The sequence below is a fragment of the Drosophila ananassae genome, chromosome 2L (genome assembly GCF_017639315.1).
Source record: "Drosophila ananassae strain 14024-0371.13 chromosome 2L, ASM1763931v2, whole genome shotgun sequence".
In the NCBI taxonomy this organism is placed as follows: Eukaryota; Metazoa; Arthropoda; class Insecta; order Diptera; family Drosophilidae; genus Drosophila; species Drosophila ananassae.
The window spans coordinates 17,665,274-17,687,503 of record NC_057927.1 but is presented as its reverse complement, the minus strand read 5'-3'; the positions used below and the strand labels follow the sequence as shown (position 1 = coordinate 17,687,503).

Below are 22,230 nucleotides of genomic sequence, written 5' to 3'. Positions count from 1 at the left end.
TTCCCTCTCAGTCTGCCACACCACAACGTTTTCATCTAAACAGCTCGCGAAACAACAAACCATCCATCTAGTGCTAGTTGGACTCAACAACTCAGCATTTGCCGATTTGAATGGCTGTCTATAAAACGCGATAAAGTAAATGCAAAAAAAAAAAAATTAGCGATATGGAGGGGTATGGGGTAAAATAACCGAAACCGTTTTATGCATGCGGTGAAAATTTGAAATTTTTTTAGCCGAAATTTGAACAATAAACAAAATCACAAAAGCCAAAACATTTATCATTCAATTTGATGCCGATGCTATTGTCGGGCTGCCGGGCTGTTCTGGAAATCATTTAAATGATTTTTTATTTGAAGCCAAATAAGCAATGGAGAGAGGATTCCGTCCGATTTAGATACGGATATTCGGATATTCCGAATTAGCATTGCGCAAAGATTTTTCCAACAGCTGCCGGACGGCAGATTGAGTTGAAAATTGAATTCGAACATGAAATTGAGGTGGGTGGCCATTTTGTTGGACGACAGACCCGGGGCAGGCCGCATCAACAACTTGCGCAAATAGCACCATCATCAACAATTGGTACGAGTATTATTTCATCCGCTCCGGCTGTGGGCTATGGTCTATGGTCTATGGGCTGTGGCTGTGGGATGGATTCCCATGAATTTTCGGGGACCGCACACAGTCAGCGCTCGGTTTTTGGTTGGCTAATGAAAAGCTGAAAAACAATTAACTATAAATTAAACGCACAATTTTCAAAACAAAATAAACATAAATAGGCCAGGGCATCATTTGTACTTTGTTTTTCGTGTTTTGTTTACAGAGAGCAATCGGTGGCGGGGCTGTGAGTGGGTTAATCGTGGGGGAGAGGCGACCTTTCATTTACCTAGGCAGGCCAAATCCAACCCTAACCAAAGCCAAATCTATCCCTACCGCCAGACCGGCATCCAAGCAATTAGGCAATGTTGAATCCCTTTCAGAGTCCCCCTCTTAGGATCCAGTCCATCTCATAAAACAAAGAGCACAACTTTAACAACAAAATCAAAATGTAAATACGCGGAAAAGTAGGCAGCTCCCTTTGAAATACTCTTTATTAACAACTCCAACAGTTTCTTTTAATAAATAAAATAAATACACAAAAAATATACAGAAATATACAATACAGAAACATTTTAGATATAAAATTTGGAAATTATTAATAAGTTATTTGCATATTTCTTCTAATTTAGGATTTTTAACTCAAAAAAATTGAAGACTTTGTTAGGAAATATTATAAAGTATGTTCCTTGAACATATTTAATAAGTATTTACTTAAAAAGTTCCCATAATGTTCTGCCTTGATATGATATATATTGACAAGTTTCATGTTATATCTGATGTACCCCTTAAAAATAGAACAAATCGCTTTAGAGTTTAGTTGATGAATTTGTTGTGGAGTTATTCCTACCAAGAACTGTTAGGACCAGGGACTGTTGCATAAACAAAGGCCCCTATGGAACAACACGTGCAACAACAACAACACTAGCTAGTATAGAATTAGCTGCAAATCGAAGTGTCAGTCGCAGTGGAAAGTCGCCGCTTCATCAACCTCCTTTTATGGCACACATGTGTGCAGCAGACGACGTCGAACTCGATTGCGGGACAAAGGGTATGGGGAGACTCAGGGATCGGGGACCAGGGACCCGAAACCGAGGAATGAAGGAGCGGGAGATTGCACCAGGGGGGAGGGAATAATGTGCAGGAGCACGGAAAGACAACGCCAAAATCGCTATAGAAAAGTGCATCGAAATGGGCCAAAAACAAGAATGCAGTGCATTTTTAATAATAAGTGAACATTTCGGGCATTTTGTTTACACTTTAAGCTGTCCGTGCAACCGTTTTAGAATTTTCTTTTGAATTTCGCATTTAATGCCATTAAATGCACTCTCTGGTTAAGAATGCACCAGACCGCCCCCCAGAAATATGTTTAAACAAATAGCAAAAGGCGAAAAGCGCTAAAATTGTTTATCCAGCGGCGAGGACGTCCGGTGACAGGCGACTACTAATTGCAGTTCAAAGATTGCGTATACGCCACTTGGACCCGTTTCACCCCGACGCCTATATATGACTAATTTCCATATTAATTACAAGTCAAATATCGGGATAACTGCCACGGCGGCCTGATTTAAAAGGATTGCCGTCAAGTAGCTGACAGTTCGTACGTGAAGCATGTGTGTCATAAAAAAAGGTTGCATAAACAAATCCGAAGGCGGCGCAGTATAAACAAATTAGTAGCCAAGCCGCCGGCAGCAGGACGAGCGATTCCTCTCCCAGACCACATGCAGCGTGTGTCTTCAACCCTTCAGCACAACGATATGAAATCCGAAGCATGCCATAAAAATATGGCTCAATGGAAGAGTATTTCTAAGGGAGGATCTGAAGAACTGACTCATATTGTCACTCATTTGGAACTCTCACTCAGAACTGTCTTCGCATGCTCAAGATTTTCTGATCATAACTTTAAAAGCGCATTCAAAAGATTATATTATTTAAAAGTATTGAATAAATCAGAAAGAGAGTATAATTTTTTTTACAAAAAAAGTAAGAGAATATCCATAAGTTTTTTATTTATTATTGAAAGTATTTGCATCCTATTAATCCTAATCGATCCTAAATATATAAGTTATTTGGGAGGAAATAATTGAATAAAAGGGATTCTTAAAAATAAAAACGTATTACTTTTAATATTCCCAGGCATTTGATCTATTAAATTGATACCACATGACCCTAATTCGAATCAACAGGCGGCAGGGAGGAGGTCTTTCGGACAGACTCTTCACAAGTGACAGCGATCAGGCGGAAGAGGGCCTCAAGATGCATTCCTCTGAAGTGGCAATGCGTGTGGCCGGAGTCTTGCGAATATGCACCAAATATATCAGACATATATCCGAAGACCGACGATGATGACCGACTATGAGGGGCGCACTCAATGTCGACATAGAAGTGCTTCAATGTGTCAGAAAGGTCGGGACGGACGTCTGCGACCCACAAACCACTGACTTACATACGATTGCGAGTTGAACAAGGGCTTTTGCACACGATCGACGCTGTGGGAAAAAGGATCGAGAACATAGACATGTCCTTAGCAGCACAGTTGGTGGCTGACGACAACAAGGATACTTGTCAAGTGCCTGGCGGCGACAAATTCAACGGCCCGCTAGGCGATGTTTATAAACAAACACACAAATAGAATTACAAACCGACGGCCAGGATCAGAATCAATACAAGGACATGCGACCACTGGAAAATTCAATCGACCGATCATTGCTGAACGGCCACTCCAAAATGAGCGGGAGCGCCTGGCAACAATTTTGCTCAGATTACTAATACACGCAGAAAAATTTCCTTCATATGCTAGAGAGCTATAAATTCTAGACAAAAAATAAATTTTAAATCATTTAAGGCTTTTCTTAAACTATACATATATTTTGAAATAACAATACATTTTTAAAATAATATTGCATAGATATTGTTTTTATTAATATATACTTTTTTCCTGTGTGTTAAGAACACGTTCCTTTCTAAAGTAGGACATTGAACGTGCCGTCTGGGTATTGCCAACTGAAATAACAATACGCGAATGGGTTACCCCTCACCATTTATTGCTCTTGGACGCATTCTTCGACTAAAAGCCAAGAAATTTGACAAACTGGGACACTAAAATCGATTGACACATGAAATTACTTGAGTAAATAAATGTTTTAGCCCGCAAGTATGTATCTTTTTGAGTTCTTGTCATAATTTATTTTTGAAGTTCATCTTGGAGAACAGGAAATAGGACTACAAAGACCCCAATATACAGAAGCGGCTGGCAAAAAATAAATAAAATAGAAATCGAATAAACATATATGATCTTGAAAGATTTCTATATCTTAAGTAAAAAGGAGAATCTTTTAAAAAAATATTCATTTAATTTTCTCAACTTTTTTCCGAACGACATCAGCTTTTTTTTTGTCATTACCAACCAAATAAAATATTGAAATATTATTTTTAATTAAGGTTTTATTTATTTTCTTATTACTTAAAACTACTAAAGCTATAGGGACATATAGGGACTAAAGCTATAAACACAACTTCTACGGCTATCACAAAAACGTAACCACATTCCGATAAAAACTCCGGAAAAATATAATTCTTTAGTCGATTTCCACATTCTCGTCCACATCCTCGGCCGCTGAATGATTGCTCTCCGGACCACTTTCCACGTTCATGACCTGGGCACTGGGACTGGGGCAAGGAGTGCGCTGAGGACGCACTGCACCTGGCACTGGGACCGGAGAGGAGGAGGCAGAAGATCCCGTCACAAAGCTAGAGGATTGATTGGGCGGCGGTATGGGTTGCGGCACCTTGGGCTGCGGGTAGAAGTACGGGAACGGCATCTGCATCTGGGGCAACGGCAATCCTCCGTAAGCCAGCTGCAACTGATGGCGATAGATGTTGATCAGTGCCGGATCTAACCCGTGGCCAGCGCCTGGCGCCGCCATATGGGCGTAGGCGGTGCTGCCATCTTCCCGGACCAGCACCTGAACGGGAACCCTCTTGCTGGCACCCAACAAAGCCGCCTCGTGCTGCTGGATTTGTTTGCGTTTGGTCTTGTAGCGCCGGTTCTGGAACCAGATCTTAACCTGGGTCTCCGTAAGCCTCAAGCTCTTGGCCATCTCGCTACGTTCCGGCCCGGACAAGTACCGCTGTTGGGCAAATCGACGTTCCAGCTCGAAAACCTGGGCGTGGCTAAAAGCAGCTCTTGATCTTTTCTTGCGGCTCATGCCGCTTTCATGGGAGAGCGGCGATTCGGATGGAGAACTGCTAAGAGGTGGCGGAGAGTCACAATCTGCAAAAAATGATACAAATTACATTAATATAAGACATTTAAAAGAAACTAATGTTTGGCTAGACCCCCTCTATTTAAGCAAAAAGCTTTATGCAAAATTATAAGAAATATGCGATCAATTACTCTTACCCCTAAGAAGCATAACAAAAGATTCGATTGGCTGCCTTTCATTAAAACCACTAAAAGGAGTAACTTTTTTGAATAACCCACCTGAATCGTTGCTGGTGCACCGTCTCATGTCGAGGGGAGCGGCTAGCGTGGATCCAAAATAGGCCAATTTTCGCTGCATGTAGTCCGCGGCACTGGAGTTCGATGCGGAGGCCGTTGCCTGGTGATGGTTATTGTTATCCATTGCCGCCGCATAATACTGCAGGTAGTTGGTGGCCTGCCGCTGGCTGGGATTAGGGGGCATCTCCTTGGCTTGGGCCAGTTTGTAGAGGCTGAGATCGCGACAGCAGAGTGGAGGAGACTTGGAGGCGGATCGGTCCCGATCGGAGGACTTCATAGAGGCTCCATTTTTCTCCGGTTCTGGGTCGGAGTCAACACTGGACACTCGCCGCGTGTCTGGACTGCTGCGCGTCAGGATATCGTTGATGGAGAAGGGAGTTGTCAGGGATTTACTCAGGCCCGCCATCGAGGCACCCACACCCGCACTTTCCATATTCAGCATTTTTGGATAAACTTTTTTTTGAATATTTTCCGCCACTTGTTCACTCCGGATTTCTTTTTCGGTTGATTCTATTTTTTCGGATACGTTTTCACGTCTCGAAGACTGCGCCACGAATGTGCTTGAGTGGTGCGCTCCGGGCTGTCTTTAAATAGCTGCGGCGATCTCCGGCGAGAATCACTCGGAACCACGGAGTGGAAATTTGCGCCGTACTCAAGTGGCTCGCCTGCATCTGGTGGTGGATTTGTGGATGCGGATACCTCCCATTGGTGGATGACAAATGGACGGGCAAGAGAGCAGTTGAGTTGCTCTCAAGTACGTAAACAGAATTCCTCGTAAAATGGCTAAGGTTGCGCCTCATTTCTTCCGGAGTGCATGCATCCTGTTTATTGTTTATACTACGGCTAACTAGACTCCTGCATTTCAATTTTTATATTTTTTAGATTTTGGGTACAGTTCCCCAAGAGCCAAAACTTTTGTTTAGGCTATAGATTTGTTTAGAGTTTAAATCATTTGAAAATATCCGAGAAAAAGGTATCCGTAAACTCGCACTTGTCTATAAGTAGGTTAGTTGGGTAATCGAATTGTTTGGGATTTTGAAATGAAAAACAAAAAATCTTTTAGTGGGTTTTTAGAATGAAAAGGCACATTTCTTATATTTATATTTGTTATTTAACATTTAAGGAATGCTATTTTTTTCATTTACCAACGAAATTCTCAATATATGCCCATGTGCCTTGGGCAGCGTTTTCTAATTTTTATTTCAACAAACAATGTTAAATTGATTTTCATTTCGTTGAAATGATTGACCAAATAAACTTAACCTTAGAGAGAAGCTTGAAATACATATTTTATGCCCAGAGGACATAAGAAACTATTTTTTGATTTAATCTCAAATATTTTTATATTGGTAGAAGACTGGTAATAGACATATAGACATTTTATTCTATTTTTTATCCTATTAAGTCTTTAATTAAGCAAATTCTTTCCCAAAAGAGTGACCCCAAATTCGTAGGAGTATGCCTGAAACGTCTTCAAGAAATTACCTGCCATTGGCTGTTCCCCGACAATAAGAGCTCCATTCGACGCTGATTGGATGCCAGATGTTGTGGCAACATGGCCGCACACTCAGATGGAATGAGACTCAATGGTTTTCACTCGAGCTCTGAGTGAGATGCTGGGAACAATGGCAAGTCTACCCGGAATATTCGCCGTTGGGGGTGTTTTGTGTCGGTGGACTAGCGCTCGATTCCCTGCCCACTGCTACACTTCACACCTTCGGGCTATAATCTTTTTATTGCCAATTCAGTGGCTCTTAATGCCGCGGGCGCAAAAGTCAAGCCAGCACAGTCGTCCTTTCAAAGGACGGCATCGACCAGGAACGATTTGTATGGAGAGCTTGACTGTTTTGCGGTTAGATTTGAGTAACCAATTCAAGAGGACAATGCGAGTGGACCAAGTGCGGTGAGAAAGGATCGGGCCAGGAGTTGTTACTCGTTATTTCTTTTCGATTGAATGCTTTTCAATAATACTCGAATAATTAGGATATAATTACGCTTGTGGCAGCCACACGCGTCCAAGAGTCCTAGTTAGCAGTTGTGTCGCTAATTTTGTTAGCGTTTCCTTTTTGAGGCAATATGTGTTCGCATTTAAAGTCGCGTTGACGGCTGATGCGATTATCCTTGAATGGGGCAGGTATTCGATTACATAAAATGGGGGAGGAGTGGATAGTATGAATGTCCTGAGCCAAGTCCTTTTTGTTATGTCCTGCCCTCCCTCTATGATGAATTGGCATTTTCAATTAAATCCGACAGTTTCTTGTTTGATTTCGAAATGTCTTTCACCCTACACCCTCTCCCCCAACGCTATATCCTTAGAGCTGTTGTTTTTGTGGTATTAAATTTTATTTAATGGTTTATCAAAAGCCACTTCAACTGTTTACTTTTCCCTGTTTTTGATTATCATTCATCGCAATGAAACACGATACGGATTCATTGTAGTACTTTGGCGTTCTATATGGACAAGTGTTCCGATTTGAAGCTCCTTGCACTTCCTTTGATTTTCACTGTTTTTATTATAAATATTATTATTTCAACAGTCAAAATGTGATTTTTTGGAGGACAGAATTACTTAATTTAAAACCAATTCCACTATTTGATTTAATTCAAGAGAATAAACTATTTACTTCTAAAATATTATACATTTTTTTTTAATAAATTACAGATGTTCTATGTTTCATTTATTTGATTCCAAAAAAATAGATTAACAATACTGTAATAACACACTATTTTTTATTCCATATCATGCAGCTTCAATTTATACCTTTTCCTTCTGCTTCATAATGGTTTAATATAGTTAAATAGTTATAACAAAAAATTAATTATTCATAATAGAAGAATTAAAACAACAACATATAATATTAAAAATATTAATAATGTTAAAATAAAATTTTTAAAAATGTTTAATTAATTTTTAAATATTATTCGATAGTCGCATCTCCAACGAAAACAACTAGCGCCCCTAGGTGGGCAGATTCTTAAACGCTCAGCCAACCATAGGTGGCGCCACGTAGTTCATGAACAACAAAATTGAGTAAGCCCGGCAAATACACATCTATTCCAATAGGTCTTCTTTCTTTTATCCACTCCACAGACGACCCTCGAATTATTGAAAGCATATCACTTATATTTCTATCTATATGCAGTCTAATTAATTCTAATTAACTATATATACAACTAGACTAGCCAATTTCACAACCTCTCCCAATTCGACAGCTACAAGGAATGACATGTAGAAGGCGCTACCACGAACTGGTTGGCTGGCCCAGCTATATCTTTGCCAATAATCATTCGATTCTTGAGCGGAATACCTTAAACGATTTCGAGATAGATTCTCCATCAACCTGCATCAAAATCTAGGAACAAATTATTTTTTCCATTTTTGATCGAATTTTCTGAAGGCTCCCCTTGAAAAGGATTCAAAAGTGCATGGAGGCACAATATGGCCCCCAGCGATGGCCATATCTTTGCCAATAATCATCCGATTCTTGAGCGGAATACCTTAAACGATTTCTAGATAGATTCTCCATCAACCTGCATCAAAATCTAGGAGCAAATTATTTTTTCGATTTTTGATCGAATTTCCTGAAGGCTCCCCTTGGAAAGCATTCAAAAAAGCATTGAGGCACAATATAGCCCCCAGCGATGGCCATATCTTTGCCAATAATCATCCGATTCTTGAGCGGAATACCTTAAACGATTTCTGGATAGATTCTCCATCAACCTGCATCAAAATCTAGGAACAAATTATTTTTTCGATTTTTGATCGAATTTTCTGAAGGCTCCCCTTGGAAAGGATTCAAAAGTGCATGGAGGCACAATATGGCCCCAGCGATGGCCATATCTTTGCCAATAATTATCTGATTCTTGAGCGTAATACCTTAATCGAATTCTAGATAGATTCTCCATCAACCTGCATCAACATCTAAGAACAAATTATTTTTTTGATTTTTGATCGAATTTTCTGAAGGCTCCCCTTGGAAAGGATTCAAAAGTGCATGGAGGCACAATATGGCCCACAGCGATGGCCATATCTTTGCCAATAATCATCAGATTCTTGAGCGGAATACCTTAAACGATTTCTAGATAAATTCTCCATCAACCTGCATCACCATCTAAGAACAAATTATTTTTTTGATTTTTGATCGAATTTTCTGAAGGCTCCCCTTGGAAAGGATTCAAAAGTGCATGGAGGCACAATATGGCCCACAGCGATGGCCATATCTTTGCCAATAATCATCAGATTCTTGAGCGGAATACCTTAAACGATTTCTAGATAAATTCTCCATCAACCTGCATCAAAATCTAGGAACAAATTATTTTTTCGATTTTTGATCGAATTTTCTGAAGGCTCCCCTTGGAAAGGATTCAAAAGTGCATGGAGGCACAATATAGCCCCCAGCGATGGCCATATCTTTGCCAATAATCATCCGATTCCTGATCGGAATACCTTAAACTATTTTTTATGCCTTATTATCCTAAATTAAGCTGCAATGAAAAAAAATGGAATGCGGGAAGTCTTTTTATCCCCAGCAAGATATAGTCCTTCAAACATCGTATCGATTGTTTCAGGTGCCCCAAGTAAATGAGTATGGAGAAATACCGCCGGAAACAGCTCGAAATTCAGTGACTGGAAGCGTCTGTCAGTGAAGCAATCTGATCTCGATTTCAACGCCATGGGATTATTCGCTTATTGGGATTTGTATCTTTGAGTGCCAGCTTCCACACGCCATAAATCAAATGCTCCAAAATGCCACCGCTCGGATTCCGTATGCAATTACTCAATTAATTTGAATATAATTGTCACAATTTTCCACTTGAAAGTTACCCAAAGCCATAAACCCATGGAAATAAAACAGAGACCCTCAGACGCGGGGTAAATGTAAAACGAGATCGCAACTTTATGCGCACATCAAACAAAAATGTATAACTGTATGTACGTATACCCGGACTCGATTGATTTTCCGATAAAATGTCAAAGGCTTTAATGGAAGAACTGCCAGAATCACTCTCGCATCCACTTGACATCACAGAATTTCTATGTGGATCTGGAACAGTGACAGCGAGAGTGAAAGTTAAAAAGGCAAAGAAAACGAAAGATTTCAAACCGATTGAATCGACTCTAAGATACTGTGTGCTGAGTACTAAGGAATATGTGCTCTTTTCCTTGTGATATCTGTTTGAACGACTTTAGAATACCCCTTAATGTCATTTGTTTCCAATCTAAATTCGAAATTGGCGGCAATATTCAAAGACTGCGGAAATGGAAAAAGGTTCCTGCCACCAAAAACCGCCAATGGATCTGTTACTATTGTAGTTTTTCATACTGTTTATTTATTGTTGTTAATAAATCTTAATTTGCTTACCTTAGTCGCCTTTGGCGGCTTGGCTAATTGAGGAAATGCAAGTGAGAGCAGTGAAAAGTCGTGGGCAAGGAGAAAGCAGTGGGGATGAGGAGCTGGAGCTGGAGTTGGGGCACAGCTGCGACAGCGGCTTGTGCAGCCTTTGATCCTCTAACGGAACATGAATTAAACGGCGCTACAGGGCGAGCTCTATTCTCCCATCCTGGCTTATCGCCGAGCGCCCCGATCCTTTGTGTGATATATGGGAATGACAAATTCTCCACTTGAGAGTTGCATCAGTCTAGACGAGACTATATGTAGATGCCCGACTTTGGGACATATAGGATATGTATTTTGGACGTCGGACGTAGGAGCACACGTCGCCGCAACATTGCCGCCGACACTGAAAGACGAAACCGTAATTGTTTATGGGTTGCATATTTCGATTCCGACCTCGCCTTTGCCCCGGGGGCGAGTCTGGTCAGTGTGGTCCATTAGGTAATGTTTAGTGGCACTTGACATGCATTATCTCAAGGCCGGTTGGAGGAGTTTTGTTTGTCCTCCAGGGACAACTCCCTTGCAGATTTTGAACACGGCTTCTCTATTTCATTTACGATGCTTTTGTAAATGTTTCAAAACTATGTTAAAAATGCACCTGACATCTAAAGCATCTATGCATAAAGTTATCCTTTTCCAAATCGTTTGGATAATTTTTGAAGATGTTACGAGTTACCCAAAATCTCAAATATAAATATGGCTAGTATTCTTTGATTCCTGACATGTGTATATCCATTTCAGCTAATGCCCGATCTCCGTGACTGACACTTAACCCGAGGGAATCGTTACTCCAGAAGCTTTGCCCCTCACAAATGTGGAAACTCAACCCAAACGTGTGATCAGCTGCACTTGTTGGTCTGTGGCAGCCACCTCCCACTCACCCCGGACATATGCCCCCTGAACCCTGATCCGTGGCATGTGTTTGTGAAGTAATTGATATGCCACAATACCACTAAACCACTGAATCAAAGAAGCACTACCACCACCACCACCAGTAACAGCCCCCCAATGAAATATTAGCCTTCTGCCCTGATCCCGATGGCTGTCATAAAATGCTGAGGAGGAGTTCTATCTCAACGAGAGTATCTGTATCTGCGGATGCAGGAAAACATTTTACAGTTGCATTGCTGCCACTTAAACGTTTCATAAATGCAACCTTTGTAGTGTCTGCCGCCAACGCACTTCTTCTCATTCCCCATCGCCCGAAATCCCTGGCACCCCTTTGCTCATGCGAAAAGCTGAAAGGGAAAACATTTCCAGGTCTGGAAACGGAAATTGTTGTGTTTTCATTCGGTTTTCGAATTCGTTTTTCATAAAACTGATCGCTCGTCCCGATAAAATTGATTTATGCGGCGATCGGCGGCAATTATACGCAGATGCGGTGCCTAATGGATCGGTGGCCGATCGAAAGCTGTTCATAAAGATATAAATACGAGTGCGGGAATGCAAGGAGTCATGAAAATTACAAAGTCTCAGATGTGTGACAGACAGACTAAGAATTGAAGAATTTCATTAAATGACTGCCAAATAAAAGCCAGACTTTTAGGAAGTTAATATATATTTTGTTTAAAGGACTTCCCTCGAGCTAATATAAACATTCTTAAATACGAGTACTTGAAATACTTTGATAACAACACAACCTTGTCTCCCTGATAATAAATACATTCTTTAGAGCTCTTAGTTTCTCTTATTCTTTATTTATTGTCCAATATTTACATAAAACAATTACTATAACTATGAGGCATTTTTCTTACGCTACAACATTTGATTGGCTTGAAATTAAAATAAATTAAATCTGAAATCGTTCTACAAATAGGAATTCGTTACTGCAGGTGGTGCAGGGGATTTTGGTGATGCTGTTGCTGTGGGGACTGCTGGATGGTCGGCGTCCAAATCATGTGGTTGGGGATCGGTGGCAAGGAATTTGGCGACTGCAGCGGTTCGGTCTTCAGCTTCAGAGTCTTGGCCACTCCCTCGCAGTCTATGTCGCCCCTTTTGGATTTATAGCGACGATTCTGGAACCAGATCTTAACCTGAGTGGCCGAGAGATTCAGTTTCTGGGCGATTATTTCACGCTCCGCTCCTGTCAGGTACTTTTTCAGCCGGAAACGGCACTCGAGCTCCAGTACTTGAGCTTGGGAGAAAAGGACTCGGGGCTTCCGCTTCATTCGCGGCTTTGAGGATCCATTGCTTCCGTGGCTGCTGCTTCCACTGTTGCTATTTTTTCGCAATTCGGCTCGAGAGGAGGTCACCTGACTATTGTCCTCTGAAAAAATAGTAGAGATAGACACCATTTGTTTAGAATATTAATCCAATAATAATAATCTGAGCAATAAAATCTTTTACTTACTTCTCTTGACGCCTTCATCCGTCCCGTGAATACTGCGCAACGAGGCAGAGTTGTTGACCGTCTCCATCAGGCGTTGGGACAAGGGATTCCCATTGCCACACAGCTTCTGCGCCGGCGCCTGAAGGCTGTCCACCTCCGCGGAGCTGTTGAGGTCCAGGGTCGGCGATGGAGTCACATACGGCGTGGGGATGTACTCGCTCTTGATGGCGACTGCCGCCGGCGTAGCTGCTCCACCGTAAACATCCCCAGCTCCGGCATAGTTGTAGTTGTAGGTGGCGGGATTTTGGTAGGCCGTTGTCGGGGCTCCGGCGTAAAACTGCGGGGCGGACATATTGTAGGCCGAGGAGTGCTGGAAACTCTGGTGCGGATGCTGGAACATGTGAGCAGGCATCCCGTAGTCCTGGTATCCCCCATACAGCTGATGATGCGGAGGTGGCAAGAGCGGCGAAGTCGCGGCGCCATCGTCCAGATTGTGGGTGTGCAATTGCTGCTCCGGCTGCTGGACATGCTGATGCTGCTGGTGATGCGGATACTGGTGTGGATGTTGGTACTCGCCGGCGCCATAGAGCGCCGCACTACGGGAAAGCAGGAGAAAACAGCGAAAGGTTAAACAGGATACCGTACATGGCTGCCATATGTTGCATCACGCCGGGAGCGGAGCATCGATTTTTGCCCACTTCCTGCTGACGCGACGGGATCCTATTTTTGGTGACATCATTTCATGGCTCATCAGGAAATTAAGGACGCCCCAGTGCGGCGGACTCGACTCACATGCGAATCACACATGTTGACCAGCCTAAAGCCGATCGCCGGCCGGCCATCGACCACCACTGTCTCTGACTTCGGACTGCCTACCTCCGAACGGACATTGTTTTTCTTATTGTTAACCCACTGTGCCTTGGCATCGCATCTTTGTCTTTGGCCTCTTGTACAAATAACGATGATTTGTCAAAGCCTCGAGTTCTGTGAGTTCCCTATGTGTAGATCCTATTTGCAATTCATGCTTTCTATGTGTTTTCATAGGATTTCTTCTGCTGCTTCAGCGTCTCGACGGAAGGTTATCAAAATATTATCTTTCTTTGGAAAATTGGTAGAAATTAATTTTCCTATGGAGCCTTATTTAATAAAAATAAATAAAATAGGATTGGGAATGAGAAGTTACTGTCTTGGAAGTGAACTTGCTGACAGGTAGATGTGGGAAAGATGTTTTTATCTCGAAGCAAAGGTTTGAATAACAGATGGTTTTTTATGGAATGAGGTATATGAAATTATTTAAATTTATATACTTTTTTCTATCGTAATTTAAATATTAAACTTTTTTTTTATCTATTTCTAAACACCTTTAAATAAAAGATGAAATCATGTACGAGTAACCATAGGTTCTAAATTGAGTTTCTAATGTAGCTCATGTTTTAAAATAAAGCTTCGTTTATTATTGACATTTTGTTATGAATTTAATACAGAATCCTTTAAAATAAGTTGTAATCAATTAGTAAGTTAATCAAATATGTAATCAAACTAGCTCCGCAGAGAGTATCCAAATCTTAACCCCTTTTAAATGAATCCAAGCTGATAGTTTTCAAAATAATAGAATTTTAAAAAATCCTACCCATCCAGATGCCCGTAAGCTCCCTCGTAAGGCTCTGTTTGATTGACCATGTTGAGAATATCCTTGACCGAAAAGGGAGTGGTGTTTAGGGCATCCGCATTCGTTAAACTTCCCGGACTGGGGGACTGATTGTAGTCGTAGTAGCCCCCCGATTGTGGCACCTGCGCTTGCTGCTGATGGTGCTGCAACATTCTCGCGATCCGATCACTTGGCCACTTGACAGACACTTAAAATTTAAATAAATACAACAATTTGCCAAATCGCACTTGAACTTGCGACACTTGAAAGCCACTGCAAGTATCTGAACCGTTGAGTTGTAGGGTAGTCGAGTAGGTGCTCGATGGTATTAGCCCGAACCCCTTGAAAGCGTAAAGGAACTGAGCCTGGACACCCGTAAACCCGTAAAACGTAATTGTTGTCGTACACGATCCCGATGCGCACTCGACCGTGTCTGCAATTTGTCAGCTCGATTTTGGTACTGAACGAACGCTGCTTTCAGGCCTTCTTGATACTGTATACATGTGTGTATATGTGGGTGCTCTACGCATACGAGTACCGTTAGGGGGAAAATGGCCGCCCAGAAACCAATCACAGCATCGCATCGGCATGCGCTACGCTTTCTCTTTCTTTTACTTTTTTCTGGCGCCAAGTAATGTGTTTTATTTGTACATCTATGTTATTAATAATTAATTTTATTTATTTTCTGTGGTATTTATACTTTATTTAAGGGGGCAGGATGGTTTGAGACTTCAAAAAAAAAATTTTTTCAGAAATTTTTTATTAATAGAACATTATCTTAGGAATATCCTGTGAAAGTTTCATGTCGATCGGACTAAAACTTGCTGAGATACCGATTTTCTAGTTTTTTTCTCTCCATATACTTTCCATTGCTTTTAAAACTTTAGACGCGTTTTGCTCAAAACAACTTTTACAAGTCGGTGCGTAACGTAACTCAAAAAGTAATGCTCGGATCTTAATAAAATTTTGTACACATCTTTAATACAATAAATACTTGCGGATGAAGGAACGTTTTTTTTTTGTTTAAATTTTTTTTACTTTTTTTAGGGCAAAAATGGGCGGATTTTTATGTAAAAATGGCACTTTTGACTTTGAAACCGCGCCAAAAATCCAAAATTGCATATTTTTCAAAATGGTTTCGTTCATCCGCACAAAAAACAAATATTTTAGGTAAATCAATTCAATTTTTTGATTTTAGATAACACTGTAAGGCCAGACTTTACGCACCGCAAGAGACAAATTTTTTGAAGCAACTCCGGCCGACTGCCGTCACGGAATAAATAATAATTATTTCTTAATAAAAAATATTCTTAAATACTCTACAAATATAGCCATTTATCGTGTAAAAAAATTGGATCATTTCATTCACTCAGAAATGAGAAAAAAAATCGCAAAAATGTGCTTTTTTTCAGCCCCTGAAACCATCCTGCCCCCTTAAGTTAAAATTCAATAATTTTCATTCACATAGCATCCAAATGTCTTTAGAATATACTACACATCCTACCCTTCTATAAAATGGAACAAAGTCCTCCACTTATAATGTCACAAATTCCTGTCCTCTCCCTATTATTAGTTGTTTGTTCTCAGCCACTTTATGCAGATTTTGTTTCGCTACTTGAGCTTAAGTAGATGTATTTATTATTGGAAAGTCCTTCAGTTTTATATTCCGCATATGTATGTGTGTATCTTTGAGGTATGATTTGTATATAAACTGAATGTCAAGTGGCGCTCAAGTGCAGATTTTCGCACACTTGGTTTTATGAGTTTACTAAACCAACAAACAAGATTATTATATCAATAATGTTGAATTTTAAGTAGCTGACTTTATTATATACTTAATTTTTTAAGAATATTTTAGGGATTTAATCGGCACTTTGTGCGTCATAAATATTATTTAAAGAATGTAGATTTCAAATATTTTTAGTTTGATGTAGTTTTTTTTAAGATTAAGAGTAAAAACATTGATCGATGAGCTTGAAATATGCGAATTCTAACCAAATACCTCTTTTTGCCAACACATTCTACCTATCAAGATATTAACCAAAATAATACGAAGTTCTACAGTGAATCGAGTCCATGCTAAACTGATCTGAAATTACCATCTTGGACACGAACCCGTTTAGCACATGATCTAAAAATTCACGACTGCAACTTCGCACTTATTGTATCTGCATTGATTATTTTTTCGGAAACACTTACGCCTTTATTGGATTGAATTCATTAAAATATATATTTAGCAAGATTAAAATTGTTTTTTTATATTACAAACATTATATATCATAACTTTACTTGTCCATTTGCTTTTTGGATAATAAATCAATTCTGATATGTTTTTTAGAGAACAGCTGAATGCTGTAGAATTTAAAAAACTTTACTTATTTATTAGCTGTATTAATAAATTATAATAATAGATATATAATAATGTGGCTGAAAACTCTAAAGTTTAGAAACAAGAAGCAGCAAGTTATAGAAAATTCAAACAAATGCTTTGGAGATTACCTCCCCCGCAATTATTGATTCAAAATAATAAAATTTATGTATATAACTGCAGGTTAATGTGGGAAAATTAATAAGTTTATATTCGTCACCGGTCCGTTGTCTAACGTATTCATGTAGCCGTCGTTTAAATTTCCGAAAAAAGTAAGACCGTAGGAGAAAATACCATCAGTAGGACCATAGACCAAAATACCAAAACGACGAGAGATACAGAAACGCGATAACGATAACAGTAGCATCATTTTCAGTATTTTTTGGTATTTTGGCCGCGATAACCACTCGGAGAAGGTTGTGTTGATGTGTGAGTCTTCTTCTTCCGCCCATAGCGTTCGGTCGTGTTTTCGCGTCGCTCCGTGTTACTTTCTTCTTGTTTACGCCTGGATATTTGGAGTGTATGTTGTTATTTGAAAGATTAACCTCCCAGGCTACACCTGCCGTGCCAAGAACTGTATGAGCTATCGCCGAGGAAAGCCAAAGGACGCGGTCAGCAAAAAAAAAGTGTCTCAGAGCCTTGGCGGAGAAATGCTAATGGACGGCGTCGCGTCCAACAAAACAAGTACACACAACGGAATAAACAAGTCGAGGAACGAAGAAGACGGCAGAATCGAGTGAAACCCTATTTTAAAACAGAAATCTATATATAATTTGGATATTTCGGTGTTTGATTCCGACTGTCTGCGAGTGCGAGTGCGTGCGCGTGTGAGAGTGTGTGGGTTGCATACCACGGCGAATAAGTGCAATTGCAGTGGAGCAGTGGAGAGCAGTCACATACACACATAATTGGATTATGGCCACACGGCAATAAGAACGCCAGCAGCAGCAGCCAAGCACCATCAGCAGCACCAGCAACGAGAGCCAAACAGGTAAAGTGCCTGCCTTTCGATCGAGAATCGAGTAAAATGCAGAATTTGCGGATTAGTTATGTTGTACAACAATTTTCGGTGCGTGCTGTGTGTGCTGTGTGGGTGTCTGCCGAGTATACACACACATGCACAAGTCTGGGCGTCTGTGAGCGGAAGCAGCGCAGCCCAGAGATGGGGGCCTGACCTTAGTCGCAGACAGTGCTCCCCCCAAAGCGTGCAACCACTGCCCGAAACAGAAACCGAACTAGAAACCAAAAAATCGTAGTTGTTGGAATTTCAATTTTGAAACACAATCGAGTGGCAAGGGTAGACAACAGATGTTTTGCTGGCAAGGCCGTTGAAAGGGTTATGAGTTTTAGCAGCAACTTGTAATCCAGTAGAGGGCATCAAGTAAACAGAAAAGGCAGTAGGAGTAGCAGCAGCAGTTGCAGTGGCAGTGGCAGTGGCAGTAGCAGGCATTCGCTGGAAGACTCCATCCATCTTCTCAGTCTGCGTGCAGTTGGAATTCGTCGGAGTTGGAGGACTGGGGGGATCCATAAATATTTTCATAAGCAGCGGAAATGTGGAAACAACAAACACATTCGCACCTCATGAAGACGCTTCCGATGTTTGTCTTTTTCCCATCTCGAGCTCTCTCTCTGGAGCTCCCTCTTTTCCGCTTTTTCCCACTCCCCGGAAAGATAGTTTTCCACCTAAAATGCAAATGCTGCGACAGATGTTCCGCTCGTTACTACTGGATCGGATCGAGGGCTATAGCTCCCTTTCCTCCTCCTATATCCCATATACCATATCCCATTCATGGCTTCATCTTCCAACTAAAAATGCAGCTGCCTGATTGGGATTTTGCCGGTTTGGTGGTTGCTTTTTAAATTTTGTTGTGGTGGCTGCTGCTACTAGGGAGATGTGTGGTGTGGTGTGGTGCGTTGTGGTGTTTATGAAATAACAACATACTCCCTCGTACTTCCGCCGGCTGCTAATTTGTTTTCATTGTGTGCGTGCGCCCGCATCGAGGGGAGAAGAATAAATAAATAAAATAAAATATAGTATTAGCCCATCAGCCCGCCATGCGCCATTTGTTCTCATTTCCCGCCACTCTCTCCTCTTGTTTGCTTTCTGCACCTTTCTCCTGCACCGCTGCATTCATCAAGTGTTTTGTTTTGTTCCCTCTTCTTATAGGACTTGCACTTGAGGCTGAAAATAAACCAAAATTGTTGTTGTCTCGACGTTCTAGTTGAGTTTTCTTCAAAAGTTCATTTGCGCCATAGGCAATAGTTGGAATTTAGTTCACTTTAAACTGTAACTAATTAAATTAAATTCAAATTAAAACAATAGATATATTTTTTGAATATTTTTTATACATTATTTTTAAAGTCTAACAAGCCAAGATTATCTTACAATTGATTATCTGTCTTATTTTGTTACAGTGTAGTATCACGTGACCCAGCCCCCAAAACCCTGCCAACAAGTCAATGCCTAAATGGCGCTGTAATTCTAATGCTTTTAGAAAGAAATATTTCAAGCATTTTTGAGAGCCGGCCAAAAACAAGACAGTTCTTTAACGTCCAAAAGAAAGTGAAATCTCTGCGAGCCTAATTAGCCTATCTCTCCGTAGTAGCATTCCATTCCAATGGCCAATGGCCACCACCCATTTGTTTGAATTTATTTCAAGTCTTGGTTATATTTCTCGCCGCTTTCCATTTCGTTGCGTTGCCGGGCATGAATCACTTGTTTTAGGGCTCCTACGAAATAGATTCAAAAATGTAAGAGTTCGATAAACCCTCACACCTTCGATAGGCTTGGAATTTATTCAAAAAACACACACAAAAAATCTACATAGATTCTTTTTTTTTCCCCTCTCCGAATAGCGGATGCAATGAATGAGTTAGTGGTTTCTGGTGGTGGTGTGGGGGCGTGGGTGCGTGTGAGGGAATATGTATCTTGCAGATAGCCAGCGATATGCCGGGCCTATAGGCGTGCAAGTGGAAGTAGAAGTGGAAGAATTTATGAGCGCGACAACGGCATGAATTTCATTCGGTTTTTGTTGTTTCTGTTCGCCCAAGAGTGTGCCATGTCCCATTTTCCACTTTTTTCGTCTCTGTTCTTTGATTATTTTGCTCCAAGACCTCCTCCTCCTCATCTCGGCCAGCGCGCTTTGTTTATAGAAATTTGTGGCGCTCTGTGCCTTGACTTCTTTTCGCCGTCTTCATCTTTGTTTTTCTTTCCACCACAAAGAGTGGTGGTGGTGCTGGTGGTGCTAGTGGTGGTGGGCATGAAGTGGCACTTTTTTGTGCTGCTGACCAACTTTCCTTTTCATTAACGCTTTTTTCGGTCGGCCCTCCGACACTCCGACACTTCCTGAACGCATCGATTCTCGTACTCGTACCATTATGCTACGTACGTGTCTGCCGGGAAAATCATTTCCAATTTCATAACAAAGATTTATGTGCCTTTAATGGCTTCGCCACTGTTGCACACGCCACTGTGGCACGCGCCTACGTACATAGCTGCCCCAGCAGCCCCCCAAGCGATGAAGAAGATGGCGACGACCCTTGGCCCCATAAAGTGCAACTTGATCTCAGGCAGTGGTTTCTCGGTTTCGAGACTCTCGCTAAGCCTTGTGGCGGTTAACGGTTCAGCGATAGATTTGCAGAACGCTATCCCCAATCTATTAACAGAAATTAAATAGAGATTTCTATATAAAATAATCTCAACAGAATCTGTTTATATCTTTGACCTTCATGGAGTGTCCAAGACACCTCTTCCGATTGCAGCACTGCGTTGATGAAACCCTCGACCCGGGCAGCAGAGCCATCTATTTTCCATATGTTTGGCAACATCCACTGGCTGGAATTCCTCTTCAACACACAAATGTTGTGATGCCTCGCTTTTCCACACGAGATAATCGGCCTTTGGAATAAAAAGCGGCTATTTGAGACTTCTTTTCAAGACGATAGATTTCCGAAATCAAAAATTGTGGCTCGGGGGGCCTTGACTCAGTTTGCGGAGCATGCTAAGCTGAATTTTGTGGGCCACGGTACAGGTTTCCCTCCTAGACAGCACTCTCTTGCTATCTCTTGCCAAAAGATATATATTTTTAAGCTTAATGCTTAGTATTTTAACAAAAATATTTAACTTTGGCAGTCAGGCAGTTAGGTTTTATGGGAACTTTCACAACTGGCTGCGAAGATTACACGCATTCGTGGGCTATGAACCAAACGAGATAATTTGGCAGCAAGTGCCTGCCTTGTAATTGGACGATCGACTCTTCGTTTGTCATGGCGCCTAATGAAGTGTAGCACTTTTTCCAGCCACCACCTAGGGCTGGCCAAGAGCTTTCGTTTCATTGTCGCCGATAGGCGGCGGTTAGCCGCAATTGACCCTAATTATGGCCTGCTCTGCCTGCTGCCAGCCATTTCGCAAAGGAAGCAACTCAAATTCGCACAAAAATGTGCTCAGTAAGTTGTCTATTCAGTTTTTGGCCGGAAAAGTGAGAGCTTCACCTCCATCATTATCATTATGTCGTAGTTTGGTGTAATTATTTTGTTATAGTTTTAATGGTGAGCTGGCCCTGGCCCTCTGCTTCTGTTATCTGCCACGATCCCCCTTTGGCCACTCGCATGATCCTTTACGAGCCAAATTTTTCGTGTATCTTATCGGGGAATATATATGAACGTCGTGATAAGGAATGGCAAATCGAAAAATACCAACCTGTTGCCAGCAAAATAATTTGTTATATCATTTCCAGACTTATCTCTGGAGTGGAAATTGTTCGCGATGTGGAGTATCGGAGGCAGTGGACCCTTAGGGCCTACAACCCACTGGCGTTTTGCTTTTCAAGCTCGAGGCCAAGGTTGCAGTTTATCGTACTTATTTGCTGATGAACTGAACTCCCCCTCGGGGCTGGCCCGAAAAACAAACGACGACAGCACTGTCGGCGAAATGATAACCAAATTGCTGCTAAATTACATTGTTTGTTTCGAGTCGAAAAAAAAAGGAAAACTGAAAGCAGAAAACGCTTGTAGCTCCGTGTGTTTTATCGCACTCGCAGAGTCGCTATCAGCCGGCAACACACCAAGTACACATTGCATGGCTATCAGCCACACACACAATAAAAGCCATAAGAGCCATCAGAACTTGGCCAATCGAGGCAGGTTCGCGACTACTCTGACCCTGAATATTAATTCGTTCTTGTTAGGTTTTGGCAGCGAAGTGCTAATCGCCCAAGTCTACGAAAACTGGATTCATGAATACTATTCAGTGGGGGCACCTTGTACCACCCCGATTTCCGAGTACTCTGATCTGATTAGATATTTAAATGTTTCTTGAAACTTTCTTATCTATTTTTTTGCCAAAAACTAGCCGAGTTTAATCTTTCTCATTTTTTATACACTTATTGACGTTCG

The 22,230-nt window shown here is 41.3% G+C and overlaps 3 protein-coding genes and 1 long non-coding RNA gene across 6 annotated transcripts in view; 1 reads left to right on the top strand and 3 right to left on the bottom strand.

Annotated features, from left to right (window-relative positions):
* Positions 1 to 4,020: 4,020 nt before the first annotated feature.
* Positions 4,021 to 5,656, bottom strand: LOC6501372 (homeobox protein bagpipe). Its single transcript, XM_001955060.3, has 2 exons — positions 5,078 to 5,656; positions 4,021 to 4,867 (listed from the first exon to the last, which is right to left on the bottom strand). The coding sequence occupies exons 1-2, from the start codon at positions 5,535 to 5,537 to the stop codon at positions 4,173 to 4,175; spliced, it is 1,155 nt and encodes a 384-aa protein (XP_001955096.1). The 5' UTR covers positions 5,538 to 5,656; the 3' UTR covers positions 4,021 to 4,172.
* Positions 5,657 to 12,176: 6,520 nt separating this feature from the next.
* On the bottom strand, positions 12,177 to 14,969 carry LOC6501371 (muscle-specific homeobox protein tinman). Its single transcript, XM_001955059.3, has 3 exons — positions 14,451 to 14,969; positions 12,842 to 13,416; positions 12,177 to 12,757 (listed from the first exon to the last, which is right to left on the bottom strand). The coding sequence occupies exons 1-3, from the start codon at positions 14,639 to 14,641 to the stop codon at positions 12,315 to 12,317; spliced, it is 1,209 nt and encodes a 402-aa protein (XP_001955095.1). The 5' UTR covers positions 14,642 to 14,969; the 3' UTR covers positions 12,177 to 12,314.
* Positions 14,970 to 17,245: 2,276 nt separating this feature from the next.
* LOC6499214 overlaps positions 17,246 to 22,230 on the top strand; it is a 44,932-nt gene continuing 39,947 nt past the window's right edge. For all 3 annotated transcript variants that reach the window (XM_014910455.3, XM_001955058.4, XM_014910456.3), the window contains exon 1: positions 17,246 to 17,827. The gene's annotated coding sequence lies outside the window, so the exon portion shown is untranslated. The remainder of the gene's footprint in view (positions 17,828 to 22,230) is intronic.
* Positions 19,589 to 21,143, bottom strand: LOC116655242. The gene is made up of 2 exons (XR_004310381.1): positions 20,562 to 21,143; positions 19,589 to 20,492 (listed from the first exon to the last, which is right to left on the bottom strand). It is a non-coding gene; the product is annotated as an uncharacterized LOC116655242 (long non-coding RNA).

What these genes read in the sequence shown, in the direction of transcription:
- LOC6501372 (XM_001955060.3), bottom strand. Translation starts at nt 5,537, where the DNA reads ATGCTGAATATGGAAAGTGCGGGTGTGGGTGCCTCGATGGCGGGCCTG. An exon ending in GTGCACCAGCAACGATTCAG is followed by an intron (nt 4,868 to 5,077) that starts GTGGGTTATTCA and finishes CATTTTTTGCAG; the next exon opens with ATTGTGACTCTCCGCCACCT.
- LOC6501371 (XM_001955059.3), bottom strand. Translation starts at nt 14,641, where the DNA reads ATGTTGCAGCACCATCAGCAGCAAGCGCAGGTGCCACAATCGGGGGGC. An exon ending in GCTTACGGGCATCTGGATGG is followed by an intron (nt 13,417 to 14,450) that starts GTAGGATTTTTT and finishes GCTTTCCCGTAG; the next exon opens with TGCGGCGCTCTATGGCGCCG. An exon ending in GGATGAAGGCGTCAAGAGAA is followed by an intron (nt 12,758 to 12,841) that starts GTAAGTAAAAGA and finishes CTATTTTTTCAG; the next exon opens with AGGACAATAGTCAGGTGACC.